Raw genomic sequence first — 24,870 nt, forward strand, 5'->3', positions numbered from 1 at the left:
TAGGTGGATAACTATGACCAGATGTTAAAAAACGCAACGTTATCTTTTCTATTGAAAGATTAACTTCAAACATTGTCATAAGGAATAAAACCTTTTTGATGTTGCGATTTTGGCCAGCGCAGCTGTCTGACCATAAAATCAGATGTTTACAAGCAGCCATATCAGCTTTTTCTCTTACATGCCGAAGTAAACAGGAACCCACTTCCTAAGCCCCTCTACCTGCCATACCTTCCAGCCATAAATAAAAATGTCCTTTATTATTTTTTCCTGTGTGGATACCCAAATTATATAACCAGAGCTGTCTTTTATAAAAGACAACACTTGTCGGTATACAAGGAAGAGGCAATGTTTTTTCCATATCAAAGGTGAGTACTTCAAGGTGTTCGTCTTCCTCGGCCCTTTTTCTGTCTGCGTTCATGCATTTCTCGTCTCACTAGCTAAAGTTAAATGATTTTGTTTTTCCATCTTATACACCTATTTTGCTCTTCAAGATTTGTCGTATTTTTCAAAACTTCCAGTTTGTCGCAAGTGTTGCAAGTGTCTCTTTTTAGTGGCTTTCTCTTAAGATTAAAATTACTTAAAAAAAATCTCTTTATATTTCAAAAATGAGATTGGGCTCTCTGATGTTTCCTTGTACAGGTTGTACATAACGTTTAATGTAGTATCCGATCGTAGATACATGCAGCTTGTTTGTTCCCTAGAATAATGTGACTTGTATTTTGGAAATTGATCAATGTGTCGGATTACTTCTTGCACTCTATCTTCTGATACTTAACAACTCCTCTCATATCTTTTACTCCTTCAACTCTGTTTTTTAATTTTAAACAAGTATTAACCTTAGCACTAGAAATTCTCTACGTTCTCACACGTTCTCTAGTTTAATTTAAAATTGCATGTGCACTAACAGACGTTAGTGCATTAAATGACACATCCAAAATAATACAAATAATAACAACAAAAATAAGAATACAAACAAGAGGCCAATGATATTAGGGATCTATTTTTTATATTTTTCTATTTGCAATACTAAACCAAGCACCAAGTATCTTGGCGTTTGGTTCGGTAATGCAAAATTTCGTCGCATTTAGTCGCTTTATGCAAAATGCATCTAGTGTTATAAACAGTTTGGCGCTTAGTTTAACTTAAAATTATGTCCTTACTATAAATTTGTAGATTACAATTTTTAAGATTTTTTTTGTAGATAAATATAGTCTTTGGCCGTTAGATGGCGCAATAATACCCAAAATTCGAATTTGGCGCTTGGTCGCGTTATGCATAACTATGTCCAATTAATTGTTTTTTTTTGTTTTCAGTTTTTGTTTTTTTTGTCAAATTTATATTTACTTGTCTGCGACAATCTGAATTTTACTGCTAGTTTCTGAATCGCTTTAAATTATTCTCAATAAAGCTTTAAATAGAACTGTGCAATTTTAATAATACTGATATTTATTCCACTTTATGTTGTTAAAAACAACAAAAACTGCGGTTTTGTAAGTGTATCTTAAATCCAATCTAAGGTCTAACATTATAACTTCAAGCATCCACAAAGCAATATGAAATGTCTCAAGTATATCCATATCCTAAATATATACAAAGGGCGTCTATTTTGTCGAGCCCGAGTACTGCCAAAATCAAATTGTTTCATATTCAAAATAATATTTTTACTGGTTCTAGAGAAAATTTTAGAATCGATTTAAATTAGAAGGTGGAGAACAAATGTAACATTATTTATTTTTTAAATGGACGGGGGTTCGATGCCTTAAAGTGCAATAAATTCATTCCAAGCCCCCTACCTATTTAATATGATAGACTGCTAGATTTTACTAGTCGTAATTTTACCAGTAATATTTTAAATAACGAATCTCAAAATTCAAAATTTTCAGTGTCCCCGATTTTGGCCAATTTTTTTTTTATTTTGAAATGTACTTGTACAGGGTTATTTTATATATTTGCACCTATAAAGCACCGCATAAAGGTTGTTTTAATTCTCTTTAACTATTCTGTTAAACCTGTCTTTTAAACAGCAAATACATGACATAATATGTATGACAAGTAAAATGTACCTTTCATATCTACTATTATTGTTATTATTACTTAGTTAAAATAACGCATCAGAATGATATTAAATAAGAAGAAATATCAAAAACGTTTGCAATTCGTCGCTGTATAGTATCAAGTATATTATCCAGATAATTGTTTTTTTTATATTTTGATATTTCAGCTGTCACATGGACGTCCACTTTCCGCTTATATCCAGAATTAAGAAAAAAACTTAAATCGCCAGATGGCTTTGTAGAGTAATGTTTTTCTCATGCATATATCTAAAGTGTTTAACACATTGAGCTCCGCGTACCCACCGGTGGGCACATCGCATCGCTTATTCAGGGACCGCGTGCTCACCCGTGAGCATGGATTACATTGATTCTGCCTATACCAAATGACGGTCGGGTCCCAGGATGAGCCAAAAAATATATTGGGTTGGGCAGTTTGGATAGTTTAGGTATTTAGTTTATAAGAGTAGAAAAAAACAACATTTGAGTTAATATACCATGTTATATTACCTTAAAACAGAAAAAATACTCTTAAAACTTAAAAATAAATTGTCATCAAAAAAAGTCGTTTTCTTATGTAACCAAAACTTAAAATACCATAAAAATGACTAACCTAAATATAATAAAACTTACTAAAACAACCTAACGTTTGACGAAATACACACTGCCACAAAGAAACTGCTGACACTAAAGTTTTAAGCCAAATGTTTTTGGAAGCAAGTAATACAAATTATATATATAGAATATTACACGGTACACAAATTGTATTGACCTTTTACGCATTTTTTCTGGCGTACGCAGCATTGTGAGCCATTGACATGGTGCTGTAGCATTTAGTGCATCTCTTTTGAGTAACTCGTTTTTGGCCTTCCACTTCCTTTAACGTGCAGCGTTGCGTTCTTGACGTGGAAGGACGAGAAAGAGTATTAAGTTTTTCGTCGTTTTCAATGAGACCTGAAACTACCTCTTCTTTGAAAGTGGTGATGCTGATTTTTTTCTTGTTTATTTTATTGTAAAGATGTAACGCGTTTACTATTGTTGTAGCAGTAATGAGATGAAACACTAGGCATTTGTATTATTTTGAAGTTTGCCTTAGAAAAGGCGCGTATGCTGACATTTGATCCGACAAGTCGATAAAGGTTTTGCCCTGATTATAGTCAACAATTACTTCCGGTTTAATAACTTCCTTTCCTTTCTTTACTAAAGTAACGGTAGAATCATCATGTTTGGTGCTTAGCATGATGACGTCTCTCTTATCCTTCCACTTCAGGACTACAGTCATTATCTTGCCGAGCTACAATTCCACCTCGATTTAACTTTTCCTTTATTACTTCCTGAGGATTACCTTTGCGGTTTGCTCTAATTGTACCAACTAAATGCGTTTTTCGGTCAATCAGTCTTTTGGCTAATGATACGCTCGTGTAATAGTTGTCAGTGTAAAGTGTGCGGCCACTGTCCAAAAGACCTTCCATCAATTCCATGACTACCTTTTCAGAAACTGCAAATTCACTTGATTTTTCTCTGCCGGTATATACTTTGAAATCCCAGGTGTATCCTCCAGATACACACAACTTGAAAAGCTTTATACCGTAGCGGTGTCGCTTATTGGGTATATATTGTCTGAAATAAATGCGTCCTCGAAACGGGATGTTACTTTTGTCGATATAAATGTCTTTTTCGGGCATGTAGGAGGACTTAGATTTCTTTTGCAGCATGTCAAGAAATTCGGATATTTTGTAAAGTCGGTCATCAGAGGGTCTGTCCTTCTCATTATCACTTACATGGAACATGCCCAAAATACCTTCAAATCTGTTTCTACTCATAATTGTGGGTATGCGATTTTGGTACAACGATTTGGTTGAGCAATAATCCCGTAACTGAAGCATTGGAAGAAGGCCCATCCATAATATAATGCCAAAAAATTTTCGCATTTCCACGGGATTGGTATCCACCCATTTCGGCACCTTGGCCTTCCGGTTTGGATCTGCTATGGCCGCAGCAATTCGCTGTGAAGCAAACCTATTGGTTTCAGTCACAAATAGATTAATCATCTCATCGTCGATAAAATAGTTAAAGAATTCAGTTGGTTCTTTTCCTGCAAAGTCTGCACTAACAGCTGGAACAACACCAACATTCTGAGGGCTTTCACTGAAAGACAGTCGGTCTCCTTGAACGTGATCCCATTTTTGCTTAGTAATTAAAGTCGCTAGAGGTACGTTATCGTCTATATCTTCGTCTTCAGATATGGCGAATAATATGGCAGAATTATCTGAATTATTACCGGATGAATCGTTATCGGATGATAGATCACTTTCAACAGGAATAAAATCTTTATCTACGAGCGAATCATCTGAAAATCCGGTAATTTCGTCTTCTATTATATCTCTTGACTCGTCGTCGGACAGATTCTCCAGCTCCTTTGCCAACTCCTGATCCGATAGATATTTCTTAGCCATATTTGCTTAACTCTGAAACAAAAAAATACATTAAAGCTAGTGTCCCATTCGGTCCCAAAATGTAAAATAGCATTCTGGGACCACGTGCTCACCCGTGGGTCACCGCAAAAAAATTACAAAAACAGCCAAAAGTCGACAGAGTATTGATCCACAAACAACATAAACTGCAAAAAAATAACTATTAACAAAAAATATCCAGAATGAAAATTTGGTCCCTGGAAGTAAAATCCACGTGGGCACGCGGGACTCAACGTGTTTATACTTATCGTAGCCCCTGTAGATATAGGTGCAAATATAATTTAAAAAAAACCCAGTACATGTTATAAAAAGCAATTTTTTGACAATGAGTTGTCAAGTGATCTCAATAGGTAAATAAAGTTTTGATCACAACGCCTAGAAAGGTAAAATAAAAAATTACCTTTAGGGAGGCGTATTACGTAACTTTATTCTCAAGTACTCACATGTTGATTTTCAATTAAAAAAGTAGCTGTAGAAATTTATTTATGACATCAGCTTTTTTTTCTTTTGAATTTCGACAACTACCGGGTGCTTAACGATGACGCCACACTCTGATTTTCACAAAATTTAGTTGATAAGTAAAGTATTAAAAAAAAAAGAAATATTTTATGGAGCTGTATTCCAGATGCTATATGTATTTATGTATTTTTTTAGGTTTATTAGTCATAATTATAGCCTAATATATTTGTATTTATTTGTAAGATTTATTCTTTGCCTTGGCTAGCCTTAAGTAACTTACAGAAGTCTTGATTTGAATTACTGGCCATGGATATATTGTTTGTCGAATTTATTAACGAGGAATACTTTTTATATAAAAAAAAATTAAATAAATTAATTAGAAAAAATTTTAATACGAGTTTTACGGCTAGCCAGATATGAAAAATGTGAGATAGGTTCGAATGAGAAAACAGATATTCTAAACTTTTTAACACGTTTTGATACAAAAAGAAAAACTAAAAATTGATGACTGTTGGTTTTGTGTTATGGGTGATTTTTGGGGCAGTTTTGATATATACGATATTGCCAAAACCTGTATGTTAACAAAGTCAAATATGAAAATTGTGTTATTTTTGTGGTGCATGCTTTTTTTTCAACCATAACCATCTGCCAATACGAATAATATTATTTACTATTCGCCTTCGCGTATAAACCTTCGCGTTCCTTAAAAAAGTCTAGACTTTTCTATTATTTGCTTTTTAAATTTCCCAATATTTTAATGCTATTGTTTGGTATTATTTTTTAAGAATAATACAATGTACAGTATTGGCCATAATAGTTTGAACTTTTGAAAATTTATTATATTTTGTGTGCCTTTTAATTAGCATTTTATTTTCTTTTATAAAGTTGTTGTACACGAAAAACTAGTGTTAATTAATTTAAATGTTGACAAAAATTCAGCACCACTAGCAGTTCGGAATAAAAATTTTAAAGAAGCTGGACAAAATACTTGGAACTAAATGATTTTTATTGAAAAACGACATAAAACATAACTTATTGAAACCATAATATTATAATATATTATGTCTGCATTCTTCTGGGCATTGATTCAATCAAATTTTCAATTATTTGTCTGTCAATGTGAGTCCAGGCTTCAACAAGCTTATGAAATAGTTCATCAGCATTTTTGACTATTCCAGATGCCCGAATTTTGCCATCCAGATGTTCCCATAAATTTTCAATCGGGTTTAAGTCTGGACTCTGGGCCGGCCACTTTAAAACTGTGATCTTTTCTTGGTTCAACCATTCTTTTACCAATTTTGACGAATGTTTTGGACCGTTATCATGCTGGAATACAAAATTTACTGGCATAGACTCAAATGTGTAAGGCTCCATTATATTTCGCAAAATATCCCGATACATAAATCGATCCATTTTCCCCACAATTTTATGTATTGGCCCAGTACCATATCAAGAAGAGTCTTTCACCTTTCGGTCGTCTTACATGAAGTATTCCATCACTGGAAAACAGATTGAACTTAGATTCGTCACTGAATAGTACTTTTTTCCGATCTTGTACAGTCCAGTTAAGATGATCCATTACAAATTGTAGGCGTAACTTGACATTTTTCTTCCGCAGCAAAGGTTTTTTAGGCTCACCTTCATTTAATTTTCGTCAAATTTTGGAGGATGACAAAAATGGGTCATTCTGGGAAATATTTAAAATTCGCCTATCTACACGGGCAGTCATGGCTTTAGGTCTTCCAGTGCTTTTACCTGGTACCACATTTCCAAATATACGATATTTCTTAATTATCCATGACACGGTCCAGTATCCATGTTCTTAAGAACGTTTAGACTTTGAGCAATATTACGCTGCCTAACACCCTGATTGTAAAAATCTAAAATTCTTTGGCGAATGTCGCTGGAATAGGCCTTAACTTTTCCCATGGTAACACAAAATAAAATAAATAAAAAGAACCCACTTGCACACTGGTGTGTCAAAGACTGCCTGTAAAATACATCTTTTATAAAAAGTTCCAAGCATTTTGTCCAGCACAAAAATTTAAAGTATTTCTTATTGTCTGAAACATAAGATGAGGTTGAAATTCTGGTATGCTTTTTTGTTTACTTATGAATATGTTTATTGATTGGATGTACAAAAATAAAATATAAATTTAAAACATTGGAAAAATTTTAAATTTTTAAAAGTTCCAACTTTTATGGCCAATACTGTACGTCTGTATAGATTGTTATTTCTGTTAATGTGTCTGTTATTTTTATTTTTTATTTAATTTTTTATTGTTTCCTGCAATTTTGTATATTTTAGAAGTCAATTTGCATTTTTACTAGTTTTATGGATATTAATGAAATTGTGTTCCTTCACTATATTTGTCAAGGCTATTGATGCAGTAAGCTTTTATCTTCATATTATACAGTGTTGTAATAAATAACATTTAAGGTTTCCAATCTAAATCAATAAGTTTTCATCAGAAAATGATTAAAATCTTCATAATATGCCTGAAAAAACGAGGGTTTCTCTTAGATTGACAATCCGACGTAATATTATTTCTTTTTTAATTTTTCTTTTAAAAAATTTAGTTAATTACTAAAAACTGATTAAAAAGAAAAGTGAAGGCATCGAAAAATTAGAAAGGCTGGTTTTCTGATAGGCAGGCGTTATTTTTATTATTTCTTTAATTCAACGTTATTTAATTTGCCCTTCATTTTTATGCAGCTTATAAATCAGTACAACAATAAGCATAGGACAATATATCATTGGTGGGATTTTTTTATTACAGGTAATAATAATAATAACTTTATATTCAATCATTAGTTAACATACATTCCTTCGTCAAGACGTTAACGTTTTAGCAATTACACGGATTTTAAATTTTTGATGGTAAAAAACTTGGACCTAAAGAAAACTTTTTACTAAGTAAATGTTGAGAAAAAAGCATGCAAATACATATAATTTTTTTTAAAATCTGAAAGCATTTGTATAGACTTAAAAGTCTGAAATAATTGTGCTGTTTAAAATATGAGTGTAATTATTATTATGGTTAAATTGTAGGACAAAGCAGACTTACTCGTGAAAATTACAAATTCAACTTGAAACTGCCATTTATAGAAATAAATTAACAATTTACAATCGAGTCTGCTTTCACCTCTCGATATTTAAGCATAATATTAATATCCACTTTGAAATTGATATAATTAAATTGTTTAGTGTTGTAGTTTACGTAATTATCATGAGATTGAATGTAATTCTTTCTTTAATTTAGGGAGCTGTTTTTTTGTAAGTATGAAATTTAAACTTATTGTATATCAATATAAGTTTTATAAAATTATAATGTGTTTTTTTTTGTAGTGCAAAGGTAGAAGCTTTAACAAAAAATATTTATTAACCCCTTGTTAATCAGGTTGGATCTTGTTTGGTTTACCTTACCAAATCTCTATATTGACTAACGACTTTTGATGCTGTTTCCACTATTTTCTTCTCTCAAGCGTAAAAATTCTTGTACAAAAGTGGTTGATATATTTTCGAGAATGATACAAAGGTCGCTAATAAGATAATCCATTTTTTAGGTATTGGAAGTGCTTTCTTACATTTTTTTATATTTTATAATTTTTCAAGATAAACAAATGAAATTCGGTATATCCATAGAATGGTTTTAAGAATATATTTTGTTGTCTTCTGCAACTTTTTTTTCAACAGGAATTGGCATTAACTTTCTTATTTTAAATGGGACAGTTGGTATATTATTACATATTTCGCTATAAAATAATATTCTAAGGAAAATTATCCCTGAATAAAAACTATACTAATATAAAAAGTATTTACATTTTCTAAATACTACGAATCTAAAAACTGTATCCTTTAGTATTACTTAACGATTATCGGCAACATTTTACTATAGTGTTAGAGAATGTAGAGATTAATTATCGGTAAAAACTTTGTATCTGTCGCCAAATGAATAAATAAATATTTTCAAAGGAATATGAAACCCTTCTTTCTTCCTTATACTGGCAATCTATTTTTTGCTAAACATGTCATTCTCCCTTCCATGAGAACTATTTGTAGATACAGTATCTACAAATAGCATACAAAACATACATACGTATACAAAAGACCGATGTTTCTATGACTCGATATATTAAATTGTTTTAACAAAAACTGTTATTTTCTCTTAGTAGCATTTCTATAAGGGTCTTTTTTCTACCTGATTTACGTAAAGTAATTTATAAATTCAGGTTGTACAGCTTTCAGTACTTCAGATTCTAGTAGAGCCAACCCAACATATCCGCAAATAGTGAAGGTCGATGCAAAGTGTGCTGAAAAATTAACTTTTATACAGGGTGTTTGGAATGTGGATGCAAAGTCATTGGGAGGTAATAGAGCAGACGTTTTAAGTCAAGAATGTCATTTTATTCCTTTACAAACGGATCAATAATAGTTTTATGAATTTCGGTCCAAAAAGTTATAACTGTAAAATCTCTATATCTGTTGTAGCTTTTCAAATTATAGCTTTTCGTTAAGCCCTGAATTGTAATTTGTAAAACAGCTGCTTTTACTAACGAAGACTATGCAAATATCGTTTACATGTAGGTATGGCATAGAGCAGATGGCAATGGACTAGAAGGAACAGAGCGATTTTCTGGGAGAAGATTGCATAATGACAGAGTGTTTTACAATACTTTAATTTTTGTTTAAGGATATTACTTAATTTGTTTTTTAAGTTTATTACATCTTACATCAAGCTCCAATTCATTCATAGATATATTAATTATTTTTGTCTTAGGAAATAATTGGAATATTATAAAGAGGATTTTGAGCAAAGAAAGAGCGTTTCTTTCTCAATAATTTAATGTGAGAACGATTTGTGTACCTCAAAAACCTTGGGAGTTAGAGGCATTTTTCTCTGTCAAGTACAAGAGCCAACAAACTTTGAAGCTATGAGACATTTTGGTGCAGAACTTAGGAGCGACTTAAAATATTTTCATATTTCTTTGTTCTAAGTTCAGTCATCTTTGTTCTAAGTAAGTGTAAACACACAAGAACACCAAAGAGTCGTCGGAGATTTATCTATTTTTTAATAGATACTTAAATGGAAAGTGTTCCCAAAAAATAGCACAGATTATTTAATCACTGACTCCTGCCCGACGAACACGACAGACAGTAAGAAATCATGGATTTGTGGTCGACCTGGAGATTCCTAGAACAGCTCTCTATCAGAATGCTTTTATCTGGAGGACAGCGGCACTCTGGAAGGGACTTCCCGCAGATGTGTTTCCAGAAGGAACAACCTACAGAGATTTAAGACGAATATCCACCAACACTTCCGCGCACTTGCCGTGATAGGTTTTCCTTGCAAGTGTGTCCAACTATTAAAATAAAAGAAAAAAACCGTAATGAACCTGGTGTTAGTCCAGACATCCTCCTGAAGCTGAAGATCTAATCCTGGAAGCATCTGAAGGTCATCGCAGTGCAACTATTAGGAAAGTTGCTGATGTTGGTTTGGAGTAGAGCGTGCACCGCGAAGGGAAATATCCTTTTGAATTTGAAGATGGTAATTATATTCGAAGAATTCCAGTTTTGTCGATTTTTGTTAAATAGTGACATTGAGAATGTCATCTCGTCTTCACAATTTGCATGAATGGGCTGATAAGCAGGAAAATCTATTTCATCTGGAAAAACAGGTGTTTTCCCAGCATAAATCTTCCGTTAATGTATGGACCGTTGTCTTTGGACATGGATGGTGCTGGCTTTGGAAATGGAGTTATGTAGACCGATTACTACCGATTTATTTTTGAGTCTTTTCCACAATATATTTGAAGATCGTAAGTATAACCACCTTTTAAGCAAAGGTAATATAATTTTACCCCGAACTTTTTATTTTTTAGCTATATTTTTAATTTCTTACCTATATATTGTCAGAATAACAATCCCCCTCTCAACGGCACTAAAGTTTCATCCGTACAGATTTCCTTCTCTAGTAGGTACTATCACTTTTTGAAAATTGGGCAAAAGGGGTGATAATTTATTCATTTCATCTTCACGACTCTCATTATTATTAAAAATTTAAATGCGCCAGCAAAAACTCGAAGCGATTACTCCAGATAGTCCTGTGGTTAGAACCTTTGGTGTGACTGAAATCCGAAAACAGTTTTACCGCTACCAAAAATTCTTTATGCTACTTTGGCAATTTTTTAAGCCCATCTACGAGACCAAGAAAGACTTTATTTCTGGAGCACTAGTAGCACATTTGAAATTTTTTCTTTTGGGACGGATATTACATTAACTCAACTTCTGTCTGATGTACAAATGGGTTAGTTTTAACTACAATCAACTCGGGAATATCATCCGTCACAAGAAGTAGAGTGTTGCTTCGTAGTTAAATTTGTAAGAGACAAGGAAACCCACCCTAATCAAGCGCCCCAAAGGAAACAGAACTTACTACGTCCACGTTGTTGTTTCCGAATTAATGAAATCACTCGAACTTGAAAATGACCTTGATAATTGACCTCAGGGTCAAAATGGTTAAGGTTTTGTGCATAATCCACCTGCTAAATTATGTTTAATGAAAACAGAAGTATTAATAAACAGCTTTTGGTAATTTGACCTCAAGGTTAGGATAACAAAGTTTGAAATATCATTATAAACGTAAAACTTCCCGCTCTTTTCGATACCGCTAAAAAAATAGGGGTTCCCATTTAAAAAAATTATTCTGTCCTTGATTTGACGTTAAAAAACGACCTCGAGTTCAAAATGCTGTCCACATGTCCTTCTTCGTTCTGAACATCGTCTGTGAAGATCATAATTACGGAAGAAAACTACAATTTCCAAATGATCCAGGGCATAACCAAAGAGTGAAACGCGGTTGAATGCGAAAAAGTGGACTTTTAACCCATTTTTTGGCACATAAACCCTCCTGAGTCTCGAGATTTTTAGACAATCGCTATAAAATGACCTTTATCGTCTATAAAATTCATAATTACGTAAGAAAAATATAATTTCCAAATTATCCAGGACATAACCGAAGAAAAAAAAGCGGTTCAATGCAAAAAAATGGACTTTTAACCCAGTTTTTGGCACATAAACCCTCCTAAGCCTTAGGATTCCTAGACGATCGCTATGAAATGATCTTTATCGTCTATGAAGATCATAATTACGTAAGAAAAATACAATTTCCAAATAATCCAGGGCATAACCGAGGAGTGAAATGCGGTTGAATGCGAAAAAGTGCACTTTTAACCCAGTTTTTGGCACATAAACCCTCCCGAGCCTCAAGATTCCCTGACGATCGCTATGAAATGATCTTTATCGTTTATAAAGTTCATAATTACGTACGAAAAATACAATTTGCAAATGATCCAGGGCATGAGCGAAGAGTGAAACGCGGTTGAATGCGGAAAAGTGGACTTTCAAGCCAGTTTTTGGGACAAAGCCCTCCTGAGTCTCAATATTCCTAGACGATCGCTATAAAATTATCTTTATCGTCTATAAAGTTCATAAATACGTAGGAAAAATACAATTTCCAGATGATCCAGGACATAACCGAAGAGTGAAATGCGGTGAATGCGAAAAAGTGGATTTTTAACCCAGTTTTTGACACATAAACCCTTCTGATTCTTAAGATTCTTAGACGATCGCTATGAAATAATCTCTATCGTCTATAAAGTTCATAATTACGTAGGAAAAATACAATTTCTTTTTTTAATTTAGTTTCAAAATTTTTCTGCATCTCGGTTACTTTCAGAGCAATTTGGGTGCATATATTAAAATGGCTCCAAGGCATCAATCTTCCAAACACCTTGTATATTTGATTTAAATAGAAAAACGCCTGTCTATATATGGATTATTTTCTCTATTCACAACAAAAAAATCTACATCACATATAAAAAAGAACTAAAAACAATATAATTACTATTACTATATATACAAGAAACTATTTAAACATAAAACCGAATATATTACTCTTAAACAAAGTGTTAAAAAAATGTATACACTGTTTTATCTATTTTCTTGAGCAAACATAATAAATATGTCATTTTGGTATACACATAAGTAATAAAAATTTTATACAATTTGTATTCTCCACTAAATTGTCAGTACATACATTACGTATATATATTTTTATGTCATCAAAGTGTCTGTCAATCAAACCATCTCTTTAAGAGATTTTCATGCATAATTAAAATAATAATTTCACTTCATTTTTTTAAAAAATGTAAAAACGTATGCAATTTTATAAAATTTAAACAGTCATTCATTCCTTATTTAACAAACTATTACCGTAAAATGATTCCTGCAATGTTTTCCAGAAACGAGGAAACATTGCAGGAATTAGCTTAATCCACAAAATAGATTATTCTATTCAATAATGAGGATATATAAGATTTTTCAGACAGAAAGCAGAATATAATTTTGATATATTAAGTAGACATTTCTAGGTAGTAACTCGAAATTTGGGTAATGTAAAATAGAGCATCGTGTAAAATCCCTCACTATGATTTGTTGTTTTATTTAAAAATGTTCACTTATTACTTAAAAAGTTGAAAACGTCCAAAAATGTTTCTATTCACCCCATTTTACGGTACTTATTATTATTTTTCAATGCATCACTCTAGTTAAAACGAACTAAAAATAAAATTTTTGGTTTTAAATCTATTATCGCATTAGAAATAGTTAATCCTATTAAAAAGAGTGGATTAAAATCAGTCAAGAATTACTCTATATAATATACAAAATTCTCAAATGGTATAAAGGGTTAGCGTAATTATATCAAATTACATAACTAACTAAATTAATATCGATAACTATATACAGAAAAATTACACAAAAATAACGCACAGTCAACAAAAAAAAAACAATCAAAAGTGTATGATACGTTCCGCCCCAAAAATAAATTAATAACTCTATACTATAAAGTAATATCGCATCCTTCAGTTTTAAAAAGAAATTTCCTTTTTGGTTTCGATCGTCATGGGGTCTGGTTTGATCATATCCGACATACTCTGAAATCAAAATATATTTTATTAGGAATTATGATAATCTAGAGAAATTTGTTATGAATAAACCAACAGTTTTAATCTACTGGTTGGCCCAAATTCGAGCCAAGAACTCGGGCCTAATTTGATGGTTATTAGTGTCGTTTAAAATTTTTAAAAATCTGGATAGGTTCAAAAATATCACAAAAATAAAATATTCCATGGACAAAGCTACATTTTAACAAACCTACTGAAGTAGTTTAAAATTCCCAAAGATTTTATACATATCAAGGTAATAATTTAAAAAAAAACAAAACAATGAAGAACAGAACATAATGAAAATTTAACATACAAAATTTTATATGACATAATATTGGACAAATAAAAACACCAAAAATTTGCTAGCACAACCATACAAACTATTAACAATTAAAAAGTAGTAATCTCCAATCATTAAAATACTCATTCATGGTATAATAAGCTTTTTTAGACAACCAGTTCCTCACTGACTTTCTGAAATTTTCTGAATTTTTTCCATTGCACAGGCATCCTATTACATATTTTTATGCTTTGGAAAATCGTTCGGAAATATCCGAAAACAACATTTTGAAAAATCCTTTTTTGTTTTTTCGGAGGTTATTTATGACCTTATGTAACTCTGGACACATAAAATAGAAATAGTACAAGTCAAAACGCGGACACGTGTAATTTTAAAACTAAATTTCAATTTACCTCAATAATAATCGGCGTGTTCATCTGTATGTTAGCATACGACACGTTGATCCGTTGAATTTCTTGCTGATGATGGTGCTGCTGATTTATTTGTTGTTGGTTTAACTGTTGTTGACTAAGTTGTTGTTGTTGTTGCTGCTGCTGCTGCTGATGGTGTTGCTGTTGCTGGACATGTCTCTCCATTTCCTCTCTACAATTCAAACTAGATATTACAGTGCCTATTTTAAGGCAATTTTAAAAATAATCTTTAAAAATACAGGGTGTTTCTTAATCTATACGCATAAACTTGGGAAATTATTGCTGACGGCAAATAATGACTAATAGTGAAAAAAAAATTTAGTAAAATAGTTTTAGTTACGGAGATAAATGACTTATTAATTAAAATTAAATTCTCCAAAATAAATGTTTATTTAACTATTATAGTAACTGTTCGAAGTTATTTCCATGACTTTCAATACATAATTGAGCACGCCTAATCCAAGAGTTGCAGACAGCAGCTAATCCAGGTTGTAGTCGAATTTCCTCGGCGGTAGCAAATATCCGATTTCTTAATTCTTGTTCATTGTCAACTTCGGTTACATACACCAGAGATTTTAGGTGGCCCCAAAAATAAAAGTCAAGCGGATTAAGGTCGGGTGATCGAGGAGGCCATCCAATTGGACCACCTCGGGCCTATCCATCGTTCGCATGAGCACCATCGTGAAGAAACCACAAATTCTGCCTAATGTGAAGAGGGACTTCTTCAAGGAGTACCGGCAAATTTTGTCGCAAGAATTGTAAATATAGAGCACCAGTTAGACGATTATCCAAAATGAAAGGGCCAATAAGTATTCCGTTTACAATTCGAGCCCACACATTTACTGAAAATCGTTGTTGAAAGTTTGTTCGCCGTATGGCATGCGGATTGTCAACTGCCCAAAAATGCGTGTTACGAAAATTGTGAATACCATTGCGTGTGAAAATTGCTTCATCCGTAGCTAAAATGTTCCTGGTAAAGTTTGGGTTTAACTGCTGCTGATGTAACAACCACTCGCAAAAGTTTACTCGAGGCGCATGATCCCTTGGAAGTAAAGCTTGTAACCCTTTGGACGTGAAATGGATACAGTAATTCATGCCTTAAAATTCGCCAAACTGTGACTGGTGATAATCTAAATTTCGTTGCAATTGTTCTAGTGCTTATGTCAGGATGCTCTTTGATGATATCTAAAATCAAATTCTCCAGATTTAAAATGCGCCTAGATCTAATGGCTCCACCATGTTGCCCTGGCCTCGGACGCAAATTTCCAAAAAGGTTCAGCGGGGTAGTTTCTCTACCCCGCTGAACCACACGCAAAAAAGCTTCATGCGACGGATGATACCTATGAGGAAACCTTTGTGCATAAAGATTAGCTGCAGCCACACTGTTTTGTCTTGATCCCCGTATGCCAGTAACATGTCCATTAGTTCCTCATTTCAAAAATTATGCGGCATAATTTTAATAAAAAACAAAATACGACCACAACTGTATCACCCGATAGCAAAGTAGATACTACTAAACATAATAAACATCATCCGGACTTGTTTACTTCTTAATTTGAAAACAAAATTCCACCTGATAAAGTTATTACATTTTTGTGAAAAAAAAAAGAATTATCTCAGAAACTAAAAATATTTTACTTAAATTTTTTTTCACTATTAGTCATTATTTATCATTAGCAATAATTTCACAAGTTTATGCCTATAGGTTAAGAAACACCCTGTATTGGCAAATGTTTTTTAAGTAACATTAAAGAGTAGTGCCCTTTAGCTTAAGACAATTCTGGTGCGTGTTACAAAAAACAGTTATAAGTTTTTGAAATCAAGATGAAAATAATGGTGAAATTCATTTTTATTATCGTTTGTTGCCTTAATATACAGATATTTTTTTAGACTGAAGTAAAATTTAAAAAATAAATTATTTTTTTTATTTTTAACGTTTATTAGGTAGAGCCATGGCACTGTGGCTCTACCCCAAAAGCTGCCACTGTTTGGCATTAAACAGTTCACTTACTTCTTTTTGCGTGCGCACTCGATCCCCGTACCTTATAATTATATATCATCAAATTATAGTATCATCAAAATTTCAATTCGTTGGGTTTCCGTTAAATTATCCATAATTTATTCTGATAAAAATTAATAATTTTCGAACTGACAGTGACATTCGAAAATGGAGATTCTTTACAAGTGGAACCATGGAAATAGAAACAATTATTGGCAGTGTTTATAACATTATTTTTATCCTCGATTTTACCTTAATTTGTAAATAGACGTACTTGTTTGTTTTATTTAAATGTAAATATTTCGGAAACAGTTGAGTTTTGAGATAAGGTGTGTTATACGAAATTTGCTTGGAATTTCGCCAATATTTCATAAATGCAATAAAAAATATACCATTTCATATAAAAAAATGACCGATGACGTCATATATTTCTTTTTTGTTCCACCCTGTATACAAATATTTATATGAAATAATGCGCAACTTAAAATAAAAATCGACGGGTCTGAGCGTTTTCTCAAAAAATCATGTCTCTAATTTTTATCGAATTTATGCGGAACTTTAGGCGGTCACTGTATAGATAAGATATACAAAGTAATTTTTGTTTGAAAACCTTTTTTCTAACATTAGCTCGTTTTCAAATTGATTAGGAGATATCTTAAGTTAAATGTATCTTCTTTATAAAACTGAAATCTATGACTTACTTTCGTTTTTTGACTGATCCGGGATGGAATCTTCCTCCTTCCCCTCGAATTCTGTTCATAGCATGTCTATGCCTGGATTCGTGGAGGTATTTCTGAACATTTATTTTAAAAAGACAAAATTAGGACAAGTTTTTTAAAAAATGCTCTTAAAATACTTACAGGTCTTTCTTTAGGAATTTTACCCTCGGCCTCCAGTTTGGCCCTCGCTTGCCTCCTCTTTAAAATCCTCTTATACTGTTTGGCATTTACATACAGGGGTTCCTCCTCGAGAAACTCTTGCCCTGGAATTTGTACTCTTTGGAATTGGGTACCGCTGGTACTAGGAACCATCTAGGAAATTATAATTCAATAAGTATATAATTTAATTACATATATAATTTTGTGTCTCTTGAATATTAATGTAGGTATAGTGTTTGCACGTACGTCTGCCGGACTTCTCACCATGACCAAATTTCCGTTAGCCATAGCCAATCCGGTATGAGCCTGCTGTACCACTGTGGGAGTGGCGGGTGAGGTGTTCTGAGTAACCGTTTGCGCGGCAGGTTGCGGGTTGGCGATCTGGACAAGGTTTCCGTTGATGTTTAATACTGGAAAATTTGCCAATTCATTTTATTTCTTGATATTCGTTTGAAACAAGTATATCTACCTGTAGGTGTTTGCTGTAAACTTCCACCTTCTAGAACCGCACTCGGTTGGTAAATAAACGTTTGGCCATCAGCGGTTTGTAGAATTTGTTGGGTTGGTTGTACTAGGACCTGGCCGGCACCTTGTAAACTACTTACTGGCACAACCTAAATGTATTAATCATTATATTATCTATTATGTATAATAAAATGAAGGTTTGTAATATTTGTGAAAATCAAGCTTTTCAAGTTAATTTTTACATATTCCAAGCATTTAACGTAAATTTTATGTCTTTCAGAAATTATTTTTCATTTTATTCCAGGTTTTTGGAGTCATTTGATACAAAATATCATCATACAGAAGAAGTAGGTATTAATTTTTGTAAGAATAACATTAATATATGTAAGTAATATTTATAAGAATGAAATTTTTATATCTGACAGGCATTTGGAAATATTTTTTTACTTTATTTCATGGGTAAAAAACATCTTTAGGTTTAACATTAATCAAAAATTGGCTAGACTCTTTCAAACTTACATTAAATGTTGACAAAACCAACTTTCTAGCTTTCTCCGTAACAAATGCCAATTGTCCCAATTTTAGTAACATTAAGGTAAACGGATTTAAGAATGAAATAAAGGATGTACAATTTACTAAATATTTAGGGGTAATCATCGATCAGAACCTCAAGTGGATACAATATGTGTTAAGATTAACTAATAACATTTGGAAATTAATTCGGAAATTTTATATGATTAGGAAAATTCTAAAAGAACAACTTTTTATGTGTTTACAAAGCTCTTGTAGAGTCTTTACTGAGATATGCTATAATAGTATGGGGAAGTTCTTACGAAAATGCATTAAAACCTTTAAAGACAATCCAAAATTACATTCTTAAAATCATTTTTAAAAAGGATAAAGTGTTTCCAACATACTACTTTACAGAGAAAGAATACTGGCAATTTGATCTTTATATATGTTAAGTGTTTGTTCTTTTATATATGAAAACCCTGACATAGGTGTACATGTTAGTCATTCTTTTTCTAGCAGGATTATTGCTGAAGGAAACTTATAGATTCCTAATAGTACTACCAACCTAAACCTTAGGGCATTTCACTACCTTAGTATAAAAATGTACATTTATTACATTTTGCCACTATAACAGGATGACAGGTAACAGAAAAGCTTTTAATAAGAAATGTATCACTTTTATAGCTCATAATTTTGAAAAGTTTTTAACATTATTCTGAACTGTTTTACTTGATTCAAAGTAATAAAACTTCTTTTTTTTTTAATTTCAATTATCAAGCTAATTAAGTTTTGTTACGAACAAATGGTGCACACTATATCTTATTTTAATATTTATCCACTTAGTTTTTATTGGCAAGCTCTTAATATTATGGTTATTATGGTACATACAGAAATTAGGTTTTCTATAGGTACCTAATGTATTTACAATAGTAAACATAAAATTTCTTGTCTAATTTAAACATGTATGAAACAATTTAATTTTAGTAATATATGAGTATGAGTATTTTTTTTTAAATTCTTTATTTGTATAACTTTAAATTTACATCAATATTTTATTTAATTCTCTAAACAGTGCTTTAAGCTCTGGCCTTGAGAATATTAACTTAAGAAATATACAGTGTTGGATTGTTATACATTTTCTACTATACACCTAAATACATTTTAATTTTTTTTAAAAACAACATATAAACTTGGATTTCCTTAATGTTTTCAGGAACTTTATTATATGTGTCACTAGCTTGTGCGATTGGATTGCGTAAACCTATGTTTGTCCTTACGGTAAAATTATGGATATTACCTTGAGCCCTAATATTATGACTATGAATATGAATTGAGTGTACAATATTTACATTAGATTTTTGTTGTTTAGTAAGAATTTTTTTAATTAGTTTAATTTGTTGTAGTTCTAATATTGTATTGAGTTTTGGGATCCCCAATTCTTCATATAAAGTTTTGGTATTAGTAAACCTATCATATAATACTTTTAGAATTTTATTTTGTGTTATTTGGATAGTATTAAAATTTGTTTTTGCACATTTCATGTATTAAATAGCATTTCAAGCAAGTAAAACTTAAAACAGAATTAATTTTTAGGTTATACATATAGAAATAACATTTCATATTACATAGATGAGGTGCATGCATTTAAAGTGATTTTTTATTTTATTCCAGGCTTCTGGATTCAAAAATTCTTATGCATTCCAGGTGTTAGAAATATTTTTTGTCTTTTAGGCATATTTTTGTTTTATTTCAGGCATTTCATGTAGTTTTTTATATCTGCCTGGCTCATTTCAAACAAAATATTTCTGTAAATATAAATACTGTAGATACAGAGGGTATTTCCATTTTTAGGAGATATCATAGCAGACATATATATATAGAAGTAATTTCTTATAATGTTATCATACACTTGTCTGGCCTATGAAAAAATTATCTGAGAATTTGATTAGAATTCATTTGTATTTATTTAGTTTGTTTTTATTGTTTAACATTCCCATACCTGTATTTGTTGTAATCCTTGGGTTCCATTAGGCGAAGTGGCAACCTGAATCTGTCCACCGGCCGGGACAGTGTGGACCATGATTTGTTGACCGTTTGCTCCCTGGATGACCTGATGACTGGAAGGATTCATCTGCATTACTTGGACTTGTTGGGGAGATACACCCATGACCACTTGCCCGTCCGAAAGGGTGCCAATTTGTTCCATGATGGACTAAAACTGAAATTACATAGAAACAAATTTTTAGAGAATTTGAAGTTTATAAAAAATCAGAATAGTCATATAGGCTTTTAGACAATGTATACTGTAGGTATTGAAACTAAGAATGCATATGCACGGTATATGGTAGGGGTAGAATTTGATCTTTCTTGAAGATTTATAACCAGAATTTTAAACAAAAATTAAAGTTTTATCATTTGTACACGTTTTTATTTCATATTTTCAAGTTTGGTTCAATTATTAACAAGCATACACTATTTATATAATTAACAAATAATCCTCAGGATCTATGCCTGGCAATTCATAACAACAGTGAAACTAAATATCCTCAACAATTCATGAGACCTCCGTCACCTCCACTGAAAATTTTTCTTTTCATATACTTCCAAAAAATTATTTGAAAAGATATTGTTAATTAATACTTTGGTCATGATATATTTGGACTAATTTTGGAAAACACACATGATTTTTGCCATATATAGGTTTTAAAGTGTGCTTAAAGATCAAACAGTCACTTTTTTTGAGATTAACAGGTTGTTTTATAATAACCAGTTTGAGTTTAGAAACAATAAATCTACTTCATTGGCAATAAATAGTCTCACAGAGTTTGTAGACTGGGATTGTAAACTGGCTACCTATAGCCATCTTCTTAGATATAACATAAAGGCTTTTAATTTTCTCTTGAAATTATATATTATTTGGTATGATGTACCCCAGGGTTCTATTCTAGGCCCTTTGTTTATATCAATGATTTGCCAAATTTTTCATATACTTTTCACAGAATTCAAATATCATATTATTTGTTTACGACACTACTTACCTGGAACACTAGCTATCACCCTTCCAATGCCAATTTCTGTTAAATAGACTCAGACTCTGTTGTGTTAGCCATTTATCTAGTAAACTCTCTGGTATAATTTTCTTCATTAAAAATCTATTTAGGACTATTTCAAGACAAGCACTTATGTTATGGTCTACCAATGTTATTTTGGTTCTAACATGTCTCTTTTGAATTTGGGGACATTTTTGAGGGATATCTGAGATATTTGCATTCGCAGATGTGTAAAGGTGATGTACATTATTGAGGCTGATGTAGGCATTGCTTCGATGATCTCAAGATACTCACTTTTCACTTTTTTTTTATAAATCTAGGGGAGCAATGACTAATATGCAATTAAATTTAATTTTATTAGTTAATTTAATAAAAGATGTCTGATCATAAAATTATTTTATTCAATTCAGGAATACTTTGGATTCAATTTTACTTCTTGTGATGTGTTTGAAAAACTGGTATCATCTGCATAGAGAGCCACAAAACCGTTTGGCAAAGCTGTTGTTACATACATAAATGAGAAATAATAAAAGGCCAAAATGGAATCCTGTGGTACTCCACATCTCACAAATTTAACTTATAAGAGCTTAGACTGAAAAAAAAATTGCTTGTCTTCTAATTGTTAGGTAGTTCTCAAGTAAACATAGACCATTCCCAGTAAGACTATAGTAAAAGAGCATTAGATGCAATCAGATACACATTCAACAGCTTTAGAAAGATCACAAAAAACTGAAGCTATGAAGCTGGTTATCAATTAAATCCACCCATATCGAACAAGGACAGCTTTCCAAAAATCTTTTTTATTATAAATTGTTTTAGTTGCTTTAATTCCTTGGCGGATAACATAAAGGTCATCAGTTACAGTTCCTAACAGATTAAAGAATAATGTAAATTCAAAAGCATGTTACAGGCTGGAAGTTTTTTTTTGGAATTCAGAGTAAGTATTTTTTAAATGTTGTTATATTATTTTCTTTATTCCATGTATTGAATTGACTTACATCATAAATATAAATTGGATGCATGGACAACTGTCTACTGTTAAATGGAACCGAGACTGGCTTAATGATATTCAGCAAGATGGTTTTCGAGGAGTCACCCCTGGTTTAGCTCAACAGATGTTTAATTCCCACTACAGACATAGTTAATTAAGTTTCTTGACTTGCACTTGGACCCTTTGTTAACTTGGAACTACCATATACAATACTTACAGAGAAAACTTAATCTCTTGTGCCTTAAAACATTTATTCACATGTCCTGTCTACAAATATTGTCCACATTCAATCAATTATCATGTACAGTAAAATTTTCTAGAGCTTATTTATGAAAGCTATTCATATTTTTAAATGCCAAAAAAGAATCATTAGGTACATGCTGTGTTTAGGACTCTTGTTGGAGCCCTTTTTAGTAGAATTCTGACAGGTCTTACAATTTATCATTGGTAGGTACGCTTTGTAAAAAAACCCAGTACCTTATTCTCAACAAATTCTGACCATTATTCCGATGGAATGGCCATAGTAACCAGGAGATCAACTCGAAAGGTATTACTATACTCCTTTACTTTTATTTAATTAACTCAATGTGTTTATTTTTCGTCACATTGTTTTTAAATTGGTATTTTGTAATTTGAATGTTTATACCTACATTTTATTTAAGAATGCTGTTAAGTTGTTACTAGGTATGCTAGTTAAAATGCCTTATAGAGCACAAATATTTTTTTCCTTTTTTTTGTGAAATTGCTTTGTCATTGTATATGATTTGGTTGGCAATAAAAAAATATTAGTAATATTAAAATATAAAATGCTATTATTTGACTTAAACTCCTTTTAAGAAGATTCATTACTTCATAAAATTATTCAAGAATAATGAAGATATTCATATTACAATAGGATCAAGAAAAAAGTGAATTGTTTTTGCACAAAATCCCAAAGAACCATTATTTGACCAAGTGATACATGATCACTGTACACAGAAATGGAAATCAATAGCGAAATGACGCCAAATTTAAGGAATGTGTAAAGTATGATATTTATGCAACCCCGGACAATTGTATATCAGAAACAAAAGTGAGGTTATAATTTGTATTGATATTGTGATTATACTTTGATATGCATTGTAATATTCGAACAGTTGAAAATGGTAATTTCAAATATTAGTTTAATGAGCGATGACTGTATTCAACCTTGTGATATGTGCTATATAATTTGCGATATTATCTTGGAAAAATTACGTATAGATATGCATGAATAGAACAAAAAAAAAACATATAATAATCCAATGATAGTTGATGGAAGCCATACGCCGTCGTCGAAAAATTCCTTTGTTTGCCATAGTTATTAAACGGCAACACACGTCGTCACGTCGAAATATGTCGGCAATTTCCCGTGACGGTTCAGTTTCATGAAAATATTTGGCCAAATATCGGATGCATGTGCCCATCAAATGATTACAAACCGAATAAGAAACATAGTGATAATTTGTGGACTTACATTGGATAATTCACCGTGCACTTTTCCAATGATTGGTCGAGAAATTTCAGACAAATCGGAGACCAATGGCCGAGAAGCACTACACTCCGTATTGGTGGCTACACGTTACAACGATTGGCCGATGATGGCGGCCGCTACCACTCCCTGACAAGGACACGGCGGTCGATTGCCGAGGTGGCTTATCGACGAGCGTCGAGTGAAAAAGCGCGCGAAACTCGGGCCAATTACAAATTTACCATCACGACGCGACTGCCAATAGGTTTTCAAATAACAGGGGTTTAAACAATCACAACCTGCTAACTGCCAGTTGGTGGCCCCCTTGTTCAGTTTCTCTTATATAACCTTATTAGTTTCAATCGGAGCATCTTACCTGCTTTTTGTCCATGTTAACCTCTTTTAGATGCCTACGCGCAGATCGGCCTCATATTAAAGTAAGGCGCTCTTGTATCAGGCATGATTTATAAATTCCTGCATTCAGGTATTTATGTACGCCGCTTATAGCTTTTTACTGAAACAACTTTATCTAAAAAACAGTAAGGGTCAATAATTATTCCAAATTATTATTAGTTTTTTTTTTAATTTCAAAGGCAAAATTCGGTGGCTCCATCTCTTATCAGCAGTCTCAACTAAGGCACTTTCTACCTACAGGCAATTGTATGCTCGTTTTTTTAGTTGAGTAGACCAATCATTATTTTTACAAAAATGACACGCCAAAAGGCAAAAGTAATGTATCTATGTAATGCAGTAATGTAGAAATTTTGAATCTTCAAAGGTT

The 24,870-nt window shown here is 32.1% G+C and overlaps 2 protein-coding genes across 6 annotated transcripts; both read right to left on the reverse strand.

The window, feature by feature from the left end:
- Positions 1–3,304: 3,304 nt before the first annotated feature.
- Positions 3,305–4,507, reverse strand: LOC126739801 (piggyBac transposable element-derived protein 4-like). Its single transcript, XM_050445619.1, has one exon. It carries the CDS (start codon positions 4,505–4,507, stop codon positions 3,305–3,307), a length of 1,203 nt encoding a protein of 400 aa, XP_050301576.1.
- Positions 4,508–13,047: 8,540 nt separating this feature from the next.
- LOC126739762 (nuclear transcription factor Y subunit alpha-like) lies at positions 13,048–24,615 on the reverse strand. 5 transcript variants are annotated; one of them, XM_050445566.1, is made up of 8 exons: positions 24,096–24,375; positions 20,559–20,777; positions 18,051–18,195; positions 17,846–17,991; positions 17,564–17,734; positions 17,405–17,496; positions 14,687–14,888; positions 13,048–13,981 (listed from the first exon to the last, which is right to left on the reverse strand). In XM_050445566.1, exons 2-8 carry the CDS (start codon positions 20,763–20,765, stop codon positions 13,916–13,918), a joined length of 1,029 nt encoding a protein of 342 aa, XP_050301523.1. In that variant the 5' UTR covers positions 20,766–20,777; positions 24,096–24,375; the 3' UTR covers positions 13,048–13,915. The 5 variants fall into 5 exon arrangements, with proteins under 5 accessions (XP_050301523.1, XP_050301521.1, XP_050301520.1 ...); XM_050445564.1 differs by lacking the exon at positions 24,096–24,375 and adding an exon at positions 24,466–24,615 and having other exon boundaries at positions 13,055–13,981; positions 17,828–17,991; XM_050445563.1 differs by lacking the exon at positions 24,096–24,375 and adding an exon at positions 21,598–23,370 and having other exon boundaries at positions 13,056–13,981; positions 17,828–17,991.
- Between the last annotated feature and the right edge of the window lie 255 nt (positions 24,616–24,870).

This window comes from Anthonomus grandis, chromosome 8 (genome assembly GCF_022605725.1).
Source record: "Anthonomus grandis grandis chromosome 8, icAntGran1.3, whole genome shotgun sequence".
Classification (NCBI taxonomy): domain Eukaryota; kingdom Metazoa; phylum Arthropoda; class Insecta; order Coleoptera; family Curculionidae; genus Anthonomus; species Anthonomus grandis.